The 18811-nt window shown below is 41.4% G+C and overlaps 2 protein-coding genes across 11 annotated transcripts in view; both read left to right on the forward strand.

Annotated features, from left to right (window-relative positions):
- The window catches only part of PTPRF (protein tyrosine phosphatase receptor type F), a 965824-nt gene that overhangs the window by 704086 nt on the left and 242927 nt on the right, over positions 1-18811 (forward strand). For all 10 annotated transcript variants that reach the window (XM_063427667.1, XM_063427666.1, XM_063427670.1 and 7 more), the window contains one exon: positions 12449-12604. In XM_063427667.1, coding sequence (XP_063283737.1) covers positions 12523-12604 — 82 coding nt within the window. In that variant the 5' untranslated portion in view covers positions 12449-12522. The remainder of the gene's footprint in view (positions 1-12448; positions 12605-18811) is intronic.
- Positions 1-18811, forward strand: part of KDM4A (lysine demethylase 4A) — a 374420-nt gene that overhangs the window by 58641 nt on the left and 296968 nt on the right. The window lies entirely within an intron of this gene.

Raw genomic sequence — 18811 nt, forward strand, 5'->3', positions numbered from 1 at the left:
GAAGCCTTACTGTGGCTAGTCCATATCTATAGGAAGCCTTACTGTGGCTAAGAGTGGTGGCTAGTTTATATCTATAGGAAGCCTTACTGTGGCTAAGAGTGGTGGCTAGTTTATATCTATAGGAAGCCTTACTGTGGCTAAGAGTGGTGGCTAGTTTATATCTATAGGAAGCCTTACTGTGGCTAAGAGTGGTGGCTAGTTTATATCTATAGGAAGCCTTACTATGGCTAGTCTATATCCATAGGAAGCCTTACTGTGGCTAAGGGTGGTGGCTAGTCTATATCTATAGGAAGCCTTACTGTGGCTAAGGGTGGTGGCTAGTCTATATCTATAGGAAGCCTTACTATGGCTAGTCTATATCCATAGGAAGCCTTACTGTGGCTAAGGGTGGTGGCTAGTCTATATCTATAGGAAGCCTTACTGTGGCTAGTTTATATCTATAGGAAGCCTTACTGTGGCTAAGGGTGGTGGCTAGTCTATATCTATAGGAAGCCTTACTATGGCTAGTCTATATCCATAGGAAGCCTTACTGTGGCTAAGGGTGGTGGCTAGTCTATATCTATAGGAAGCCTTACTGTGGCTAGTTTATATCTATAGGAAGCCTTACTGTGGCTAAGAGTGGTGGCTAGTTTATATCTATAGGAATCCTTACTGTGGCTAGTTTATATCTATAGGAAGCCTTACTGTGGCTAGTCCATATCTATAGGAAGCCTTACTGTGGCTAAGAGTGGTGGCTAGTTTATATCTATAGGAAGCCTTACTGTGGCTAAGAGTGGTGGCTAGTTTATATCTATAGGAAGCCTTACTGTGGCTAAGAGTGGTGGCTAGTTTATATCTATAGGAAGCCTTACTGTGGCTAAGAGTGGTGGCTAGTTTATATCTATAGGAATCCTTACTGTGGCTAGTTTATATCTATAGGAAGCCTTACTGTGGCTAGTCTATATCTATAGGAAGCCTTACTGTGGCTAGTCTATATCTATAGGAAGCCTTACTGTGGCTAGTCTATATCTATAGGAAGCCTTACTGTGGCTAGTCTATATCTATAGGAAGCCTTACTGTGGCTGAGAGTGGTGGTTAATCTTAGCTGTGACGAAGTTTGTTAACTTGATCTGCATCATGTAAAAATATGAATGTGTCTTAGTATTAAAATCCAAAAAGAAGGTCTAAAAGAAGGCCACATGTGGTAATTCATGAATGGCCTAAAACAGGGCTAGACAACCTTTGGCACTCCAGTCACTGTAGACATGTGACAATCCATGAATGGTCTAAGAGAAGGCCACCTGTGGTGATCAATTAATGGTCTAAGAGAAGGCCACATTTGGTAATCCATGAATGGTCTAAGAGAAGGCCACGCTTGTTAATTCATTAATAGTCTAAGAGAAGGCCACCTGTGGTGATCCATTAATGGTCTAAGAGAAGGCCAGCTCTGGTGAAAGTCTCAGGTGAAAGTCACTGTTTTCTGCTGGGCTGTGTCTCTCCAGCTGTTTCTGTATTTCCTCCCTTTCTGTTCCCTAAATGGCGTTAATGTTGTCATTCTGGCTCCTGCCGTCTGATTTAATGACATCCAAACCAAGTTCTCCAGAGGCGTCATCACTAGGGAGCTTAAGGTTTTCTCTAATTAATGAGTAATTAAAACAAGAAGTGTGTTCATCACGAGGCTGTGTGGGAAGGAACTCCAAGAATTCTGCAGGTTTATTTCTTACTTCGAATTTTGGTAACAAAGTGCCAGTATATATGGCTACGTATTTCAGCCTAGATTTTACAAATCCGTTATTGTGATTATCTTGGTAATCGTTAACACGGTGCTAATAGGTTTATACTTTTGTTGCACAAACTGTACAATAAAAATAAAAATTTAGTGATTGTAGTGTCCCTTTAACCAAAGTTTGAATAACGTCCCAGGAAGAAAGGTGAAATGAAATGTTTTACTTGGGGTCTGAGTATACAGTCAGTCAAGGTGTAATACTGAGCTCCCTCATAAAGCACAGTGGTACAGTCTGCTCAAGCTCTCTGTAGATACAGACTCATTGAAGATGTTTGGATCAGTTAAAACCATGACACGAAGGGGACGTTTGGATGGCAGTTATAAGCGTTGGATAGTACAAGTTACAGTAAATAAATCTACTCTCTTTAATGCACACATTAAATCAGTATATTATACATCAATATATATTATAATAAATCAATATATATTATAATAAATCAATATATACGTTATATAGTACATGATCGATCCGTATAGTATATCATAAATCAGTGTGTGTGTGTGTGTATATATATATATATATATATATATATATATATTAGTATATCATAAATCTGTGTGTATAGATCTATTAGTATATTAATGTATATGTGTGTGTATATATATATATATATATTTATTTATAATTCGATATTTTTAGATGTTCACGGTTATTCTCTTCTTAAGCAGCAGCAGCAGCGTGGTCTGAAAACTCGCACACATTACAGGTGGGAAAAGCTTTGTAATGGGGGGTTGAGTTTGTTTTTGCAATTTATTTTTTGGCAGCCGGTGAAATTGCAGTTGCTTCCTCTCCTAAGTGCTACAAAGTGTTTGTGTTGAATCGGATTCTAATGACACCAGGTGTGTGGATTCTAGATAGCGGTGCGTGAAAGGAGTGAAAAACATTGTAACTTTCACTTACGAATCAGCCCATGCGCGAGTGGGTCCATGAGATCACGCCTCCCTGGGTGACACAATTGGCCCTGCTTAGAAAACTTCAGAGATGTTCCAGCCCCTGCACAGCCCACAACCATGCTTTTAGGTTTATTAACGCCGACATCAAGTAGGGATTTTTCATTTTATTTTTACATTTTCCGCTTTTTTTTTAACAAAAGAGGTGAACATTTTGTCTAACCTCCTTTGCAGAACTAATTGAGTCAGATGGGATCATTAGCACAAGTCTGCCAAAGAAAATGCAAATGGGGCTTTTCTGGTCAATTAAAAATGGAATTAAGAGCACGTATAATAAGCATAAATATTGGCACATTATAGATGAAGAAGAAATTACACGTGTCTAAGAAAAGGCAGCCCCTGGTGCTCCTGGTTTCCTCAGTGATTTATGGTAATTGTTATTTTGCTCTGTATACACTAATTCTTATCGTAGTTTGTGTTCCGTATCAGACACTTTTTCTCTAACTGTTTCCCACGTAACAGAAAGGACCACTGGTGCTAAGGATATTTAAAGGCACAATGCTTTCTTGGGCCTATGAGACATACAGTGCCGTCTTACAACTAGGCCTCTAAGCGTTGTGTTATAAAATGGTCTGCACTTAAAATCACAATGGGGAAGAGGGGGGCTGTGACTGGCCAGAATGAGGGGGGGGGGGTCATTTCAATCAGCAAATCTCCGTTACTAACAGAATACACAACACAATAATTGGCAAAATGCTTAACAGACGGATCCTCAAAGCAGCTGATTGTTAAGGGTTAATTTGTGATCTTTAACCAGGCCAGGCTCAAAGGTGTCCTTAGTGCCCACGTTTGGAGGGGGCTGTCAGCCGCAATACGTGGCTTTTTCTGGCAATTAAAATCCCAACGCATAGAAAATATTGTTTGTTTTAATAGGCTTTTGGCTTTGCATAGTTTTTTCAGTTCCTGCTTGCAGCTGAATTCTTTATAATTGAGGCTGCTGCAGGAGAGATACTCGGCCTGCTGGGTACTGGAGTCTGATTTGATTTTTCCCGTTATCAGTGTTTAGTGTCTACTTTAACTTGTAATGGCCTGTTAATATGGGCTTGGATTACTTACAGAAAGGATGAGAATGGGAGATAGGAAGTTTTGCATTTTCTCTCGCTTGCCTCTCCGTATTCCCCAGAGCTGACAAGCTCGCAGCATCTCCGCAGCAGTAAATACTTACAAAATATTAATATTTATACATGTCACGAAGACAGCACACAATGGGGAACCTGGAGGAATAGATGGAAATGCAGCCATGTGACCCAGTATTAAAAAAACCTGCTCTGCATCCTCTCCCCTGTGTGAGCCTGTCTGACTGCCTGAGATTCCTATTGTGTGTCACCATGTAGCCGATTCCTAACACGTGTTGGCTCCTGTTAATTTTCAGACTTAAAGGATCACTATAGTGTCAGGAAAACAAAGCGGTTTTCCGGACACTATAGTGCCCTGAGGGTCCCCCCCTCCTGTGGCGCTGACGGGGTTAAAACCCCTTCAGCCACTTACCTTAACCCCTTAAGGACACATGGCATGTGTGACATGTCATGATTCCCTTTTATTCCAGAAGTTTGGTCCTTAAGGGGTTAATCCAGTGCCGTCACTGGAGCCAAGTGCCGCGCGCGCATTCAAAGTGTCCATAGGAAAGCATTTCTCAATGCTTTCCTATGGACGCTCTGCACGATGGAGGCATATTATGCCTCCAGCGTCGCAGATGCGCCTCTAGTGGCTGTCCGGAAGACAGCCACTAGAGGCTGGATTAACCCCAAATGTTTCTCAGAAACTGAAGGGTTAAATCCTGAGCGACCTGGCACCCAGACCACTTCATTGAGCTGACGTGGTCTGGGTGACTAAAGTGTCCCTTTAGGGGACACTCCAGACCCCTAAAGCACTTTATCTTGCTGAAAGGTTTGTGTGTGAGGAGTGTGCCCTCTTTTTTCATTTTACAAAAAATACAGATTTCAATTGAAATTCCAATTTTTATAAATTAACCTGGTTATACCTTCTGACTGTCATTTACACAGCTAGTCCGGTTACTTCCTGGTTTGGTTAGCTCAGTGAAGATTAACTCAAGAGGCAGCAACTGCTCAGAGCACCTGCCTTGCAAAGACTTCTCATTGAGCTGCATTGGGAAATCTGTGATTGGACAGCCACAGAAAGTCTGGGCGGGGTTAGAAGGGGAGGGCTTGTAAAGGCTGCAGACGAGAGATCTACAACTATTCCAAGCTCTTTTAGATATAACTCCAATGAAAAAAATACATAATTAATGCATACATGTTTTCATTGGGCGTATATCTACTAAACAGTGATTTTGTACTGAAGTGTCCTTTTAAGCTGATTTCTAACCCATGCTCCTGCTTCCTGTCACACTGTAGCTGATTCTTAACTCATGTTGGCCCCAGCCTGACTGTCCAGGGTTGGGGCTGCCTGTCACACTGTACCTGATTTCTCGTGTTGGCCACTGACTGACGAATCGCGTGGGAAGCTTTTGAAAGGAGCGTGACCTTTATCTAAGCGTTTTACCTTCCACTATTACTTCCATTTTCACACTATTGATCGACTCGTATGCAGTTTCTTGGAATACAGAATTTCAATGGCCGCGGTTTTTCCCTCCCAGAGATATTGTTTCAATGTGTCTGTTAGTGAACTGCAAACAATACCTATATGGCATTCAGAAAATGAAGTCTTACCTTTTATTAAACGCTTTATTAGCTAAATCAGGACAGGCTAAGAACCCACCAAGGATTTAAACATTTTCCTCCAAAATATGAAACCTAGAAAATAGCCTTGGCAAAGTTTAAAAGCTGGGTACACAGCTTGCCCATGGATTCTAGTGGGATGTATCGGTGGTAGGTACAGGGTTTGGTCATTGATTTCAGTGGGATGTAACACAGGTAGGTTGGCAGTTTGGCCATTGAATTCAGTGGGATGTAACACAGGTAGGTTGGCAGTTTGGCCATTGAATTCAGTGGGATGTAACACAGGTAGGTTGGCAGTTTGGCCATCCTTTTTCTGAATAATGATTCCTATCATACTCTTCCCATTCACAAATGGTTTAATAAAAGTGCATCGACAGCGAGAACAGATACTGCGGAGCATGTGTCGACCACCCGTGAAACTCAATCAAATATTGCGTTATATTCCCTTTAAAGAAAAAACTAATTAATGAAATGAGTAAAAGCTGTAACTGAACTGAACTCAGACTGAAGTTCTGCCCAAAATATTTGGAATCAAAGCACATGCCGACATTAATCACTGTTTAATTGCCCTCTTTGTTTTCCAGAGAACGCGGTATGCAATTAATCGATGCCTTTTGGTATCAGGAATTTGTGGTTTAAATAGTTTTTTTTTTTTTTTTCTTCCAAAGCCTGGCGTTTCATTAGAACGTATCAATACGGAGGAATCAATAGTTTCCTTTTTTGTATAACATTGCTGTGTACCAGCTGTCCCGTTATTTCACTCTTTTTTTATTGTTGTATTGTATGTTTTAGAATAACAGAAACGAGCTTGTTGTGTGTTATGTATCCGCGCTATGACTGCTTGTGCATTATTATTTTATTATCTTTATAGCGCCAGCCAATTCTCTCAAAGCGCTGTACGATGGGATGACTCTCAAGGGTTAATAAAAGTGCTGCCATTAATAACTCTGCCTGTCCCGTCATAAACCATCCCCAAACGTCCCTGGGAACTTTTTGGGGAGCTCTGATTCCTGCGGATTGGGGATGCAGGGTTGCTGGTGGGAGAGTTTTGTGCCAAGCTGAACCGACACAGTGTTTCCAGCGTTCTAGGATTCCTGCCAGAGTGAGGGGGTTTAAGACAAGCAGGCTCCAGAAAGTCTTTTCCCAAACCTCAGCGACCGCCCAATCGTTAGCCAGGATTTTGCTGATTCTTGGTTTGTGCTTTGCTTTTACATGTGGTTAGTTGATTGCTGTGCACGCTGATCCCCGAGAGAAGCCGTATCTCTGTGCGCTGTCCAGCTCTGTCTACAGCCCCAACAGGCCCTCGTCCATCTCCTACAACAGCTGTTATCATCAGAACGGCAGCATTAACAATTCAGAACTGGGAATTGTCAGGGACAGTGGGCAGGTTCTCAAGGTCTCGGGGTGAATGGACAGATTCCCGGGGTGAATGGACAGATTCCCGGGGTGAATGGACAGATTCCCGGGGTGAATGGACAGATTCTTAAGATAGTTTGGGCAGAATCTCAGGGTCTTGGGGTAAATGGACAGATTCTTAAGATAGTTTGGGCAGAATCTCAGGGTCTCGGGGTAAATGGACATATTTTTAAGATAGTTTGGGCAGAATCTCAGGGTCTCGGGGTAAATGGACATATTTTTAAGATAGTTTGGGCAGAATCTCAGGGTCTCGGGGTAAATGGACATATTTTTAAGATAGTTTGGGCAGAATCTCAGGGTCTCGGGGTAAATGGACAGAATCTTGGTGTGAAAGGACAATTTCTTAGGATCTCAGGAAGAATGGGCGAATTGCAAAGCAAGTTAGCAGATTCTTAAAGTACCGTGGAGAATCAGTGCATTGTGTGGAGATAGAATTTAAGATTCTACAGAAAAATTCTAAGATTTTATGCTATATAATACAATCTGCAAAAAAAGTCTTTACGTTCTGCCGTCACTCAATAATTTTATCAAGTATGTTCCTTTAATTTTACCAAGCGTGTCCCACAGCACTGGAGGCTGACTCAGTGATAAAAGATTGAAAAGATTGCATTTGGTTAATAAATATACAAAAACATATCGATTTTATAGAAACCAAGTTAAAAAACCTAGAGAAATGTTTTTGAAAGGTTGAAATCCCTTTAAGGCTGTATGATGCCGATGGCATGTAATGCTAGATCAGGATTGTTACTGTGTATGTGTGAATGGGACCTCGGTGATTATCAGGGCGTACTCCCACAAAACTGCGGCCATAAAAGTCCTACAATTTCTAATAGCCTGCCACTCGATCACATAAAAACCGTAAACACACAGCTATTGATTGACTCTTGGCTGTCAGTTCTCCATGCTTGAATAACAAAAGAAAATCCACCTGTGTAGAGGGGTCCAAAGGTTCGGATCCGTCCCACTGGTGGAAGTACACCTAGTTGGACACTCTAGAAGTGTCCTGGGGCATAACCCCTATTCAACGAGGAAAACAAAAATACTCAAAAAGTTGGAAAGATCCAAACTAGCAGAGTATGAACTGGAGAACAAGGTTACTAGATAAATATATATAAGTGTAAATCTAAATATAACTATAAAGGTTCTTCCATCAGTATAGTTAATAGTTAGGTAGCATAGGGATGTAGTAGAACAATCTATATAGTGCAATCAAGCCTTAATGGCTCGCCTACAAAGTATCCCAGTAATATACACTTTCCTACATTAGTATCCCAGTAATATACACTTTCCTACATTAGTATCCCAGTAATATACACTTTCCTACATTAGTATCCCAGTAATATACACTTTCCTACATTAGTATCCCAGTAATATACACTTTCCTACATTAGTATCCCAGTAATATACACTTTCCTACTGAGCTCCTAAGTAGCGACTGACTAGAGACTTTAATAAACCGTGCCTAGGGCCAAGTCTAGTAGCTCTGAGCGTGTAGGGTAGTTAAAGGTCATTAACTTACCATGAGTATATAGGAAACCGGTCACTGTGCACTTTACAACTATTCCGGCTATTTACAGTGACCGGTTTCCTATATACCCTACACGCTCAGAGCTACTAGACTTTATAGTTCTATTTAGATTTACACTTATATATTTATCGAGTAACCTTATTCTCCAGTTCATACTCTGCTAGTTTGGATCTTTCCATGCTTCCCTCTATATATTAAAAGACGGCTCCTTTTTTCTTCTCAGATAAAGTTCCATTACCTCTTCCATACATAAATACCTTCCAAACGCTCATTATCTCAGCCTATAGGAGTCTGATTTCTTTCTCCAGCTGGAAATTAAGCGCGGACTGAACGGAGAATGCACGTTTTAGCCGACGCTTCCAAAGTAATACACTGTATTACCCCCAAAGACAATAACATTTTGAAACGATTAAGTCCATAAAATAGCCTTTTGGTGGCTGTGACAAGGCCATTATTTCACTTGTGATGCAATTTACAGTTTCTTTTCTCACAAAGAGAGGTAGTTAATCAGTTCGTAGAGCGAGTGCCGGAGGAAGGATTGGGAGGCGAGCGTGTGCCATGGTGTGCTCTCTGGTCCTACTTGATTAGGTGGCAGGCACTCTACAATTGAACCCGGGCTAGCGTGTGTCACCAAATGACAGTCCACAGGGCTCCATCTGTGAATAATCAGCCCTTCTTATAGACTTGTTCAAGGCCCATGGATTGCTGAGAATCAGGCCGTGGATGAATTGATACATCGACTTTCTAAAATGAATGTCATGTTTCTAATGATGTAACGTGGCATTGTCGTACAGCCTTTCCATTAAATGTTGATTTTTTTCTATTTCTAGAAGATTTTGTTTTTAGTGATAAAAAAAAAACTTTGCATGAAAAGTGGTTTATTATCCAACCATTATTAATCCAATACAAAATGCTGGAGGTGGTAGGTGCTGGAATATCTGCATTTGGGGTACGGCCCCGGTGATCCACCATTTTTATTGCACCACAAGTGTGAAAGTACGAATGTGTTAGTCTAGCAGAGAAATGCTTCCTTTTTTGAGCAAGATTTGAAATCCTGTATATCTATCTATCTATAATCTGCCATTGGTATATCTATAATGTGCAATCAGTATATCTATATATATAATCTGCCATTGGTATATCTATAATGTACAATCAGTATATCTATATATAATCTGCCATTGGTATATCTATAATGTACAATCAGTATATCTATATATAATCTGCCATTGGTATATCTATAATGTACAATCAGTATATCTATATATAATCTGCCATTGGTATATCTATAATGTGCAATCAGTCTATATATAATCTGCCATTGGTATATCTATAATGTGCAATCAGTCTATCTATATATAATCTGCCATTGGTATATCTATAATGTGCAATCAGTATATCTATATATAATCTGCCATTGGTATATCTATAATCTGCAATCAGTATATCCATATATAATCTGCCATTGGTATATCTATAATGTGCAATCAGTGTATCTATATATAATCTGCCATTGGTATATCTATAATGTGCAATCAGTGTATCTATATATAATCTGCCATTGGTATATCTATAATGTGCAATCAGTGTATCTATATATAATCTGCCATTGGTATATCTATAATGTGCAATCAGTATATCTATATATAATCTGCCATTGGTATATCTATAATGTGCAATCAGTCTATCTATATATAATCTGCCATTGGTATATCTATAATGTGCAATCAGTCTATCTATATATAATCTGCCATTGGTATATCTATAATCTGCAATCAGTATATCTATATAGAATCTGCCATTGGTATATCTATAATGTGCAATCAGTATATCTATCTATAATCTGCCATTGGTATATCTATATATAATCTGCCATTGGTATATCTATAATCTGCAATCAGTATATCCATATATAATCTGCCATTGGTATATCTATAATGTGCAATCAGTCTATCTATATATAATCTGCCATTGGTATATCTATAATGTGCAATCAGTGTATCTATCTATAATCTGCCATTGGTATATCTATAATGTGCAATCAGTATATCTATATATAATCTGCCATTGGTATATCTATAATGTGCAATCAGTATATCTATATATAATCTGCCATTGGTATATCTATAATGTGCAATCAGTATATCCATATATAATCTGCCATTGGTATATCTATAATGTGCAATCAGTATATCTATATATAATCTGCCATTGGTATATCTATAATGTGCAATCAGTATATCCATATATAATCTGCCATTGGTATATCTATAATGTGCAATCAGTATATCTATATATAATCTGCCATTGGTATATCTATAATGTGCAATCAGTATATCTATATATAATCTGCCATTGGTATATCTATAATGTGCAATCAGTATATCTATATATAATCTGCCATTGGTATATCTATAATGTGCAATCAGTATATCTATATAGAATCTGCCATTGGTATATCTATAATGTGCAATCAGTATATCTATATAGAATCTGCCATTGGTATATCTATAATGTGCAATCAGTATATCTATATAGAATCTGCCATTGGTATATCTATAATGTGCAATCAGTATATCTATATATAATCTGCCATTGGTATATCTATATATAATCTGCCATTGGTATATCTATAATGTGCAATCAGTATATCTATATATAATCTGCCATTGGTATATCTATAATGTGCAATCAGTATATCTATATATAATCTGCCATTGGTATATCTATAATGTGCAATCAGTATATCTATATATAATCTGCCATTGGTATATCTATAATGTACAATCAGTATATCTATATATAATCTGCCATTGGTATATCTATAATGTGCAATCAGTATATCTATATATAATCTGCCATTGGTATATCTATAATGTGCAATCAGTATATCTATATATAATCTGCCATTGGTATATCTATATAGAATCTGCCATTGGTATATCTATAATGTGCAATCAGTATATCTATATAGAATCTGCCATTGGTATATCTATAATGTGCTATAGGTTAAAGGAACACTTTAGCATTAACAGTAACTATGCTTCTTTTTCACTTTGTATGGTGCTTTTTAAAAGTTAGATCCTGGACCCCCTGGAGGTATTGAAAATACCCTAAACGTGTAATTCAGTGTTAAGACAGCCCAGCTGCAGCACTGCTTGCTGTGAGATCAGTAGTTATGGTGATTTATGGTCCTATAGTCTGTGTGCCGCCATCGCCGCACTCTGCCACTCCAGTAACGCATAAAACCCAGCGTTTCTCTATGTGAAGTGTCAGCGGCAGTTAGCGTAACCATGCTGCGTGTGTCATGACTTTTCACCAAATGTTCGCAAACGTAAACATTGCTGTTTCATAGAAAAGGCAGATTGATATAACCTGAGTAACCAAACCCACTGGGGACATAAAGTAAGGCTAAGGGGTTCACTTTGTCGTTTAAATATTTGGAGAGATTTATAAAGGTAATGCAAACTTCTAAAAGTGGAACAATCACCATGGAAACCAGTTAAATCAGCAGGAACATTGTATTGGTTTCCACGGTGATTGTTCCATTTTGATTATTATTTATATATAATGTCTTTTTTATTTATACGCCCTCCTCAGATAGAGTTCTAGGGCGGGAATGATGGGAATTGGAGTATACTAGAGGCAGAACGGCCAGCGGCTACTTTGGCTTTGCTTGCCTCCATTGGTCCGTATCGCACCATCACGAATGTTAGATTTCCTTATTAGACTGGTTTCCTGATTAGCAGTGTGTTTGCGTTGCCCTGTCTGTCTGCAGCGCAGCTATCTGCATGGGATAGACAGAATCACGGTGATATCTTCTATCACAGCTCAAAGGTTACAGGAATACACAGACCTCCTCGTTCTAATATCTGAGCATCTCATTCCTGAGTCTCATTTCAATGCTTTCTTTATTATTATCCTATTAAATCACAATTATATCCTCTCGCTGTCCCTGTATCCTGGTATACCCTTTATTGCTGCGGTAAAAGATAAACTGGCTATATAATATTTGCATTCAAGCCATGGTGTGATATTAGCTGCTCAGATTTTACCTGTAATCCTCCGATGCATCGATACATTAACTCACCTTTCTCTGTTTCTCTGCAGGAGTGAGTCTGCACATAAATCGCTGGATGTATTAACCACTCGCGTCACACCTTGGGAGGACGCCGCTTGGAAACATGGTGCCTTACTCACGACTACACCTGCTGATTGTGCCCGCACTAGTGCTTTGCTGCGTGCTCAGCCTGACACAAGCAGATAGTAAGTAACACTTCACACACTCCTGCTAATTACAGCTGTCGGATTACAACCCCTACAAATCAGTCTTTCGGTAGCTGTTTGATGTTGGTTTCTACACCCAGACCCAATCATTTATTCAGTTTTTTTCACTATAGTGAGAATTCGAGGTGGATTTCGAGTGAGTCCAATGACTAGGTGAAAATAGCCGAATTGGAAATAAAGCCAGCTGTGCTATCAGTTCGTCTACTTTGGCCTTAAGGTTAAAATTCACTTTGAATTCTCACTTCTGTGAATAACCCCGATTGTTTCCCGTGTAGACAGCTAGAGAGGGATCGGCTGACTTGGGGATCTTTAAATTTGGGGACACAAAGTAGATTGAATCAGCAGATATTATAGAGCAGGGCGAACGTTATGTGAGTCCCATAGAGGTATTGTGGGGTTTATGGCTGGCTTAGCACTATAGGGGTTGTGGTTCTACAGGTTTTGGGCTCCTGGTTACAGTGTTTGACATTGCTGGAGACCTCAGCACACAATGACATCTTATATTCCATATTTCTGCACAGACCATTCTTTCCTTCTAAGTATTTATTCGGTTTATCCCATATTTAATCTTCATTGTCGCATGTTTATGACACTTTCTTTATATTGGTTTCATGCTCAAGGTTTTTACGTTCTGTATGGGATGAAGAGGCAGGTCCATCATGTGCCGATGACAGCCGCCCAGTCCGCCAGTTTGTTTATAATTCTCGCCTTAGATCTAAGCTGATCCTTGATCCCAGTTCTCATTGCAGGACGGAGCTGTCTGTCACAAGTGGTTTTTAATTTCTTTTACGCCGACCCAGACCAAACAAACCGACTTTGTCAAGGACCCAGCGTAACGCTCTCCCACCTACCTGTCACCCTTCATCTAGGCAGTTGCTCCACAAGCTGCGTTTTAGATGCGTAATATGTAAAAACCAGCCTATTATCGCAGGCCGTGTTATTGAGTTGTTAAAGTAAAACCCATTTCAAGCACTGTGCTAAGCTCCGTGCTGGCCCTATTGTTCTTCACACTGTAATATCTTGGCTCTTGTAATGCTCTGTACAACATAATTATTTGGCATTGTTACGAGGTACCGCCACGGATCCCGTTCCTTGTCTTGCTTTGTGTTTCTTTTAAATTAAAACCTATTCACACCACCCACTTGGCCCCTCTCTATCCTTCTGTAATGCTGAAAAGGGCAGAAGACAAAAGAGATGGCTTATTATGTAAATGTCTCTCTGCAGGATGATACCTGAGACCAAAAAGTGTTTAGGGACGGTACCTGGCAGGTGCCGCTATTTAAAGGCAGCCATGTATTGTCTGATATAAGGACTGAGGATGTGGTGGGACATTGGACGTTCTCAGAGATTATTGGGTCTCCAATCAGGAGCCCTGGACCTATAAACTGGGTCTTCTGATCAGTCTCTGAGCTCCCAGAATCCCAGGTCTGTCTTGCCTTGTATAATTGGCTTTCATTGAATAAGCACCTTAGTGGGGTTAGCGGGGAGATTAAATGCCGCAGACCGTCAATCCATCCTCGGCAGTGTAATATGGTAATGCTACTGATTTATTGGAGTCGAAGCTGTCACCTGAACATTGTGAAGACAGATTTGGAGAATAGAAAGTAAAGAGCGTGCAGCGTTATTAGCGAGAGAATAAAGCAGGACTGAAACAGACTTAGCTTCATTAACTCCCACATATTCCTCCACATCAACAAAGTCATTGGTGTGAATTATACACTTTATGAAGCTTTGATACAATGTCCGATATTATCAGGTTTGTTTGTGATCTATATTCATGCATTGTTTTCTCTCCCAGCATATCCGGCTGCTTAGATAACAACAGACTTTAAAAGTTTCAAGATGGACGCTCTAAGTACTTAGTGATGTAACACGTAGAGGACAGGAGTAGGTAGAGATGTAAGAATCGGATGGCATGGACGGGTAGAGATGTAAGAATCGGATGGCATGGACGGGTAGAGATGTAAGAATCGGATGGCATGGACGGGTAGAGATGTAAGAATCGGATGGGATGGACAGGTAGTGATGTAAGAATTGGATGGCATGGACAGGTAGTGATGTAAGAATTGGATGGCATGGACAGGTAGTGATGTAAGAATTGGATGGCATGGACAGGTAGCGATGTAAGAATTGGATGGCATGGACAGGTAGCGATGTAACAATTAGAGGAGAAGGATAAGAAGGAATGTAACACGTTGGGACATGGAAAACCACTGTATGAAGGTCTCTTCCAAGTGACTGGAGATCTCAGCTTTGGATGCTTACATGTGACGTCATGTCAGCTCGGGATTCTTCCAGCTACCAGAGTGCTGAGGGTGCGCTTTTTAGAAGCTCTGCCCGGCATTCGCAAGGGCTCTAGAAAACCCTGGCTGTGAGTGATACGTGTTATCAAGACAGCCACTGGGGACACAGATCCTCGCCACCCATGGCCTTCTCTGCCACATTAGATCGCATAAAGCACGCACACAAGCAGAAGACACCCTATCTGCTGTGAGAAAAGAAATGATTGCATTTTCTGAGTGAGCTGTCAGTTTATCTGTCACGGTGACCGTAATTCCATTAAATCTCCACTCAGCTGATTCTGTCTGATTGTTTTACACGCTTTCTGCAGGTCACTCATTTCTCCTGTTTTATGTGCTTTCAGTAAGTCGCTGCATGGGAGGAGGCCGCGGCGATCTGCGAATTTCAGTTCTAGTTGGGTTTGATAGCTTGAAAGACGTGCATGTTTCTCCCTCTCCCGCCCTGGAGATTACCTACTTTAAAAATAAATGTTCTTTCATCCACGCTTCTTAAGAAGTAAAAACTGAAGCAGTCCGTATCGGAGCCTCGATGGCCCACGTGCAACTATTTTGTTTTAAATTGGATTTTATATTTTGCTCCTAGCAGAAGCTTTCTATTACATGATCGAGGTCTCAATAGCCGTTGGCAAGGGCGAGAGAATAAGGAGAGCTTACTCATCGATTGCCATCGTTTTTTTGTCTTGTGCCTTGTGATAACACTTCCGATACGATGTGCGCAGAGACCATGCAAAGGTTGCCCTTTTAAAAATATAACAAAAAGAGTATTTTGAAACCTGTATGCGTTCGCCGGCTGTAGGCGATTTTCTTAATAGAGAGGCGAAGAATGTTCCATTTAATTAAACGCATCAAGCACTTTTTAAGTGATTTCCAAAAGCCATTCTGCACAGGAGAGAAAATAAACCGTTTTTTTTTTTTGTTTAGTTTTGTTTATTTTAACTCCGCGTACCCCAGAGTAACTTGAAATCTATTGCAATACAACACATTGCTGTTCACGCCAAGGGTTACTTCCCACATCATAACGAGAAAAAAAAAATATTGACTATTACTGTCAAATTCTGAAATAATCGGCTTGCTGTCTTCTTGTTTATCAATCAATATTTATTAACTCTTTTTGAAATAAACCAGGTTTATTCACTAACTGCGAATTGTAATGAATTGAAAACTGAATTAAACATTTTAGACACTTGTCCTAAAACAGCATTTTTTTGTTGTTGAATTTTTGCACTCTGAATTTTAAATCAATGCAATTTTTGTTTAATAAAGATACCTCAACGTGTCCAAAATATTGGACTCGTGATGCATTGTTAGCAATAAGTTCTAAAATGCCATTTATTTGGCTAGCAGTCAAATACGGACATTAGACAGGTCTCAGCCGTAACCGGGTGCACTCAGAACCAGAACGGACATCAGACCGGTCTCAGCCATAACCGGGTGCACTCAGAACAAGTACGGACATTAGACAGGTCTCAGCCATAACCAGGTGCACTCAGAACAAGTACGGACGTTAGACAGGTCTCAGCCATAACCAGGTGCACTCAGAACAAGTACGGACCTCAGACCGGTCTCAGCCATAACCGGGTGAGCTCAGAACAAGTACGGACATTAGACAGGTCTCAGCCATAACCGGGTGCACTCAGAACAAGTACGGACCTCAGACCGGTCTCAGCCATAACCGGGTGCACTCAGAACAAGTAGGGACCTTAGACAGGTCTCAGCCATAACCGGGTGCACTCAGAACAAGTACGGACATTAGACAGGTCTCAGCCATAACCGGGTGCACTCAGAACCAGTACGGACATTAGACAGGCCTCAGCCATAACCGGGTGCACTCAGAACAAGTAGGGACCTTAGACAGGTCTCAGCCATAACCGGGTGCACTCAGAACCAGTACGGACATTAAACAGGCCTCAGCCATAACCGGGTGCACTCAGAACAAGTAGGGACCTTAGACAGGTCTCAGCCGTAACCGAGTGCACTCAGAACCAGTACGGACATTAGACAGGCCTCAGCCATAACCGGGTGCACTCAGAACTAGTACGGACATTAGACAGGTCTCAGCCATAACCGGGTGCACTCAGAACCAGTACGGACATTAGACAGGTCTCAGCCATAACCAGGTGCACTCAGAACAAGTACGGACCTCAGACCGGTCTCAGCCATAACCGGGTGAGCTCAGAACAAGTACGGACCTCAGACAGGTCTCAGCCATAACCGGGTGAGCTCAGAACAAGTACGGACATTAGACAGGTCTCAGCCGTAACCGAGTGCACTCAGAACCAGTACGGACATCAGACAGGTCTCAGCCATAACCGGGTGCACTCAGAACAAGTACGGACCTCAGACCGGTCTCAGCCATAACCGGGTGCACTCAGAACAAGTAGGGACCTTAGACAGGTCTCAGCCATAACCGGGTGCACTCAGAACAAGTACGGACATTAGACAGGTCTCAGCCATAACCGGGTGCACTCAGAACAAGTACGGACCTCAGACCGGTCTCAGCCATAACCAGGTGCACTCAGAACAAGTACGGACCTCAGACCGGTCTCAGCCATAACCGGGTGCACTCAGAACAAGTACGGACCTCAGACCGGTCTCAGCCATAACCGGGTGCACTCAGAACAAGTACGGACATTAGACAGGTCTCAGCCATAACCGGGTGAGCTCAGAACAAGTACGGACATTAGACAGGTCTCAGCCATAACCGGGTGCACTCAGAACAAGTAGGGACCTTAGACAGGTCTCAGCCATAACCGGGTGCACTCAGAACCAGTACGGACATTAGACAGGCCTCAGCCATAACCGGGTGCACTCAGAACAAGTAGGGACCTTAGACAGGTCTCAGCCATAACCGGGTGCACTCAGAACCAGTACGGACATTAGACAGGCCTCAGCCATAACCGGGTGCACTCAGAACAAGTAGGGACCTTAGACAGGTCTCAGCCGTAACCGAGTGCACTCAGAACCAGTACGGACATTAGACAGGCCTCAGCCATAACCGGGTGCACTCAGAACCAGTACGGACATTAGACAGGCCTCAGCCATAACCGGGTGCACTCAGAACAAGTAGGGACCTTAGACAGGTCTCAGCCATAACCGGGTGCACTCAGAACCAGTACGGACATTAGACAGGCCTCAGCCATAACCGGGTGCACTCAGAACAAGTAGGGACCTTAGACAGGTCTCAGCCGTAACCGAGTGCACTCAGAACCAGTACGGACATTAGACAGGCCTCAGCCATAACCGGGTGCACTCAGAACCAGTACGGACATTACAGGTCTCAGCCATAACCGGGTGCACTCAGAACCAGTACGGACATTAGACAGGTCTCAGCCATAACCAGGTGCATTCAGAACAAGTACGGACATTAGACAGGTCTCAGCCATAACCAGGTGCACTCAGAACAAGTACGGACATTAGACAGGTCTCAGCCATTACCGGGTGCACTCAGAACAAGCACGGACCTCTGCTCGGTTTCTGTTTTTACTGAGGTGGAGTATGTTCGTTGTTTCCATAGGAACATTTTTGAGTGTGTCCAGTAAGAGATTTATTCCACCCAATTCAGTCCACTGGGACAAATGTTTCCTTCCCCGACAGGAGACACATCGAACTCACAGCTGTGCAATTACATATAAGTGCTACAATTTGCAAACGTATGCAATTTGGCCTCTGAGAAAATCATGAGGTTAAAGAAGACAAAATTGTCTGTGACAATAGATAACATACTCTTCGGAATCATTTCAGTAAAACTTTTATTTCTTTTCCGACAATAAGATCTCACAATGTTTCAGCCATTCGGTATTGGGCATTAATGAACTCTCAGAGTTCTACAAACTTTGGGGGAAAAAGAATGTTAAATAAACCTATACTAATCAGGGCGGGATTTTGG

The sequence above is a fragment of the Pelobates fuscus genome, chromosome 7 (genome assembly GCF_036172605.1).
Source record: "Pelobates fuscus isolate aPelFus1 chromosome 7, aPelFus1.pri, whole genome shotgun sequence".
Lineage (NCBI taxonomy): Eukaryota > Metazoa > Chordata > Amphibia > Anura > Pelobatidae > Pelobates > Pelobates fuscus.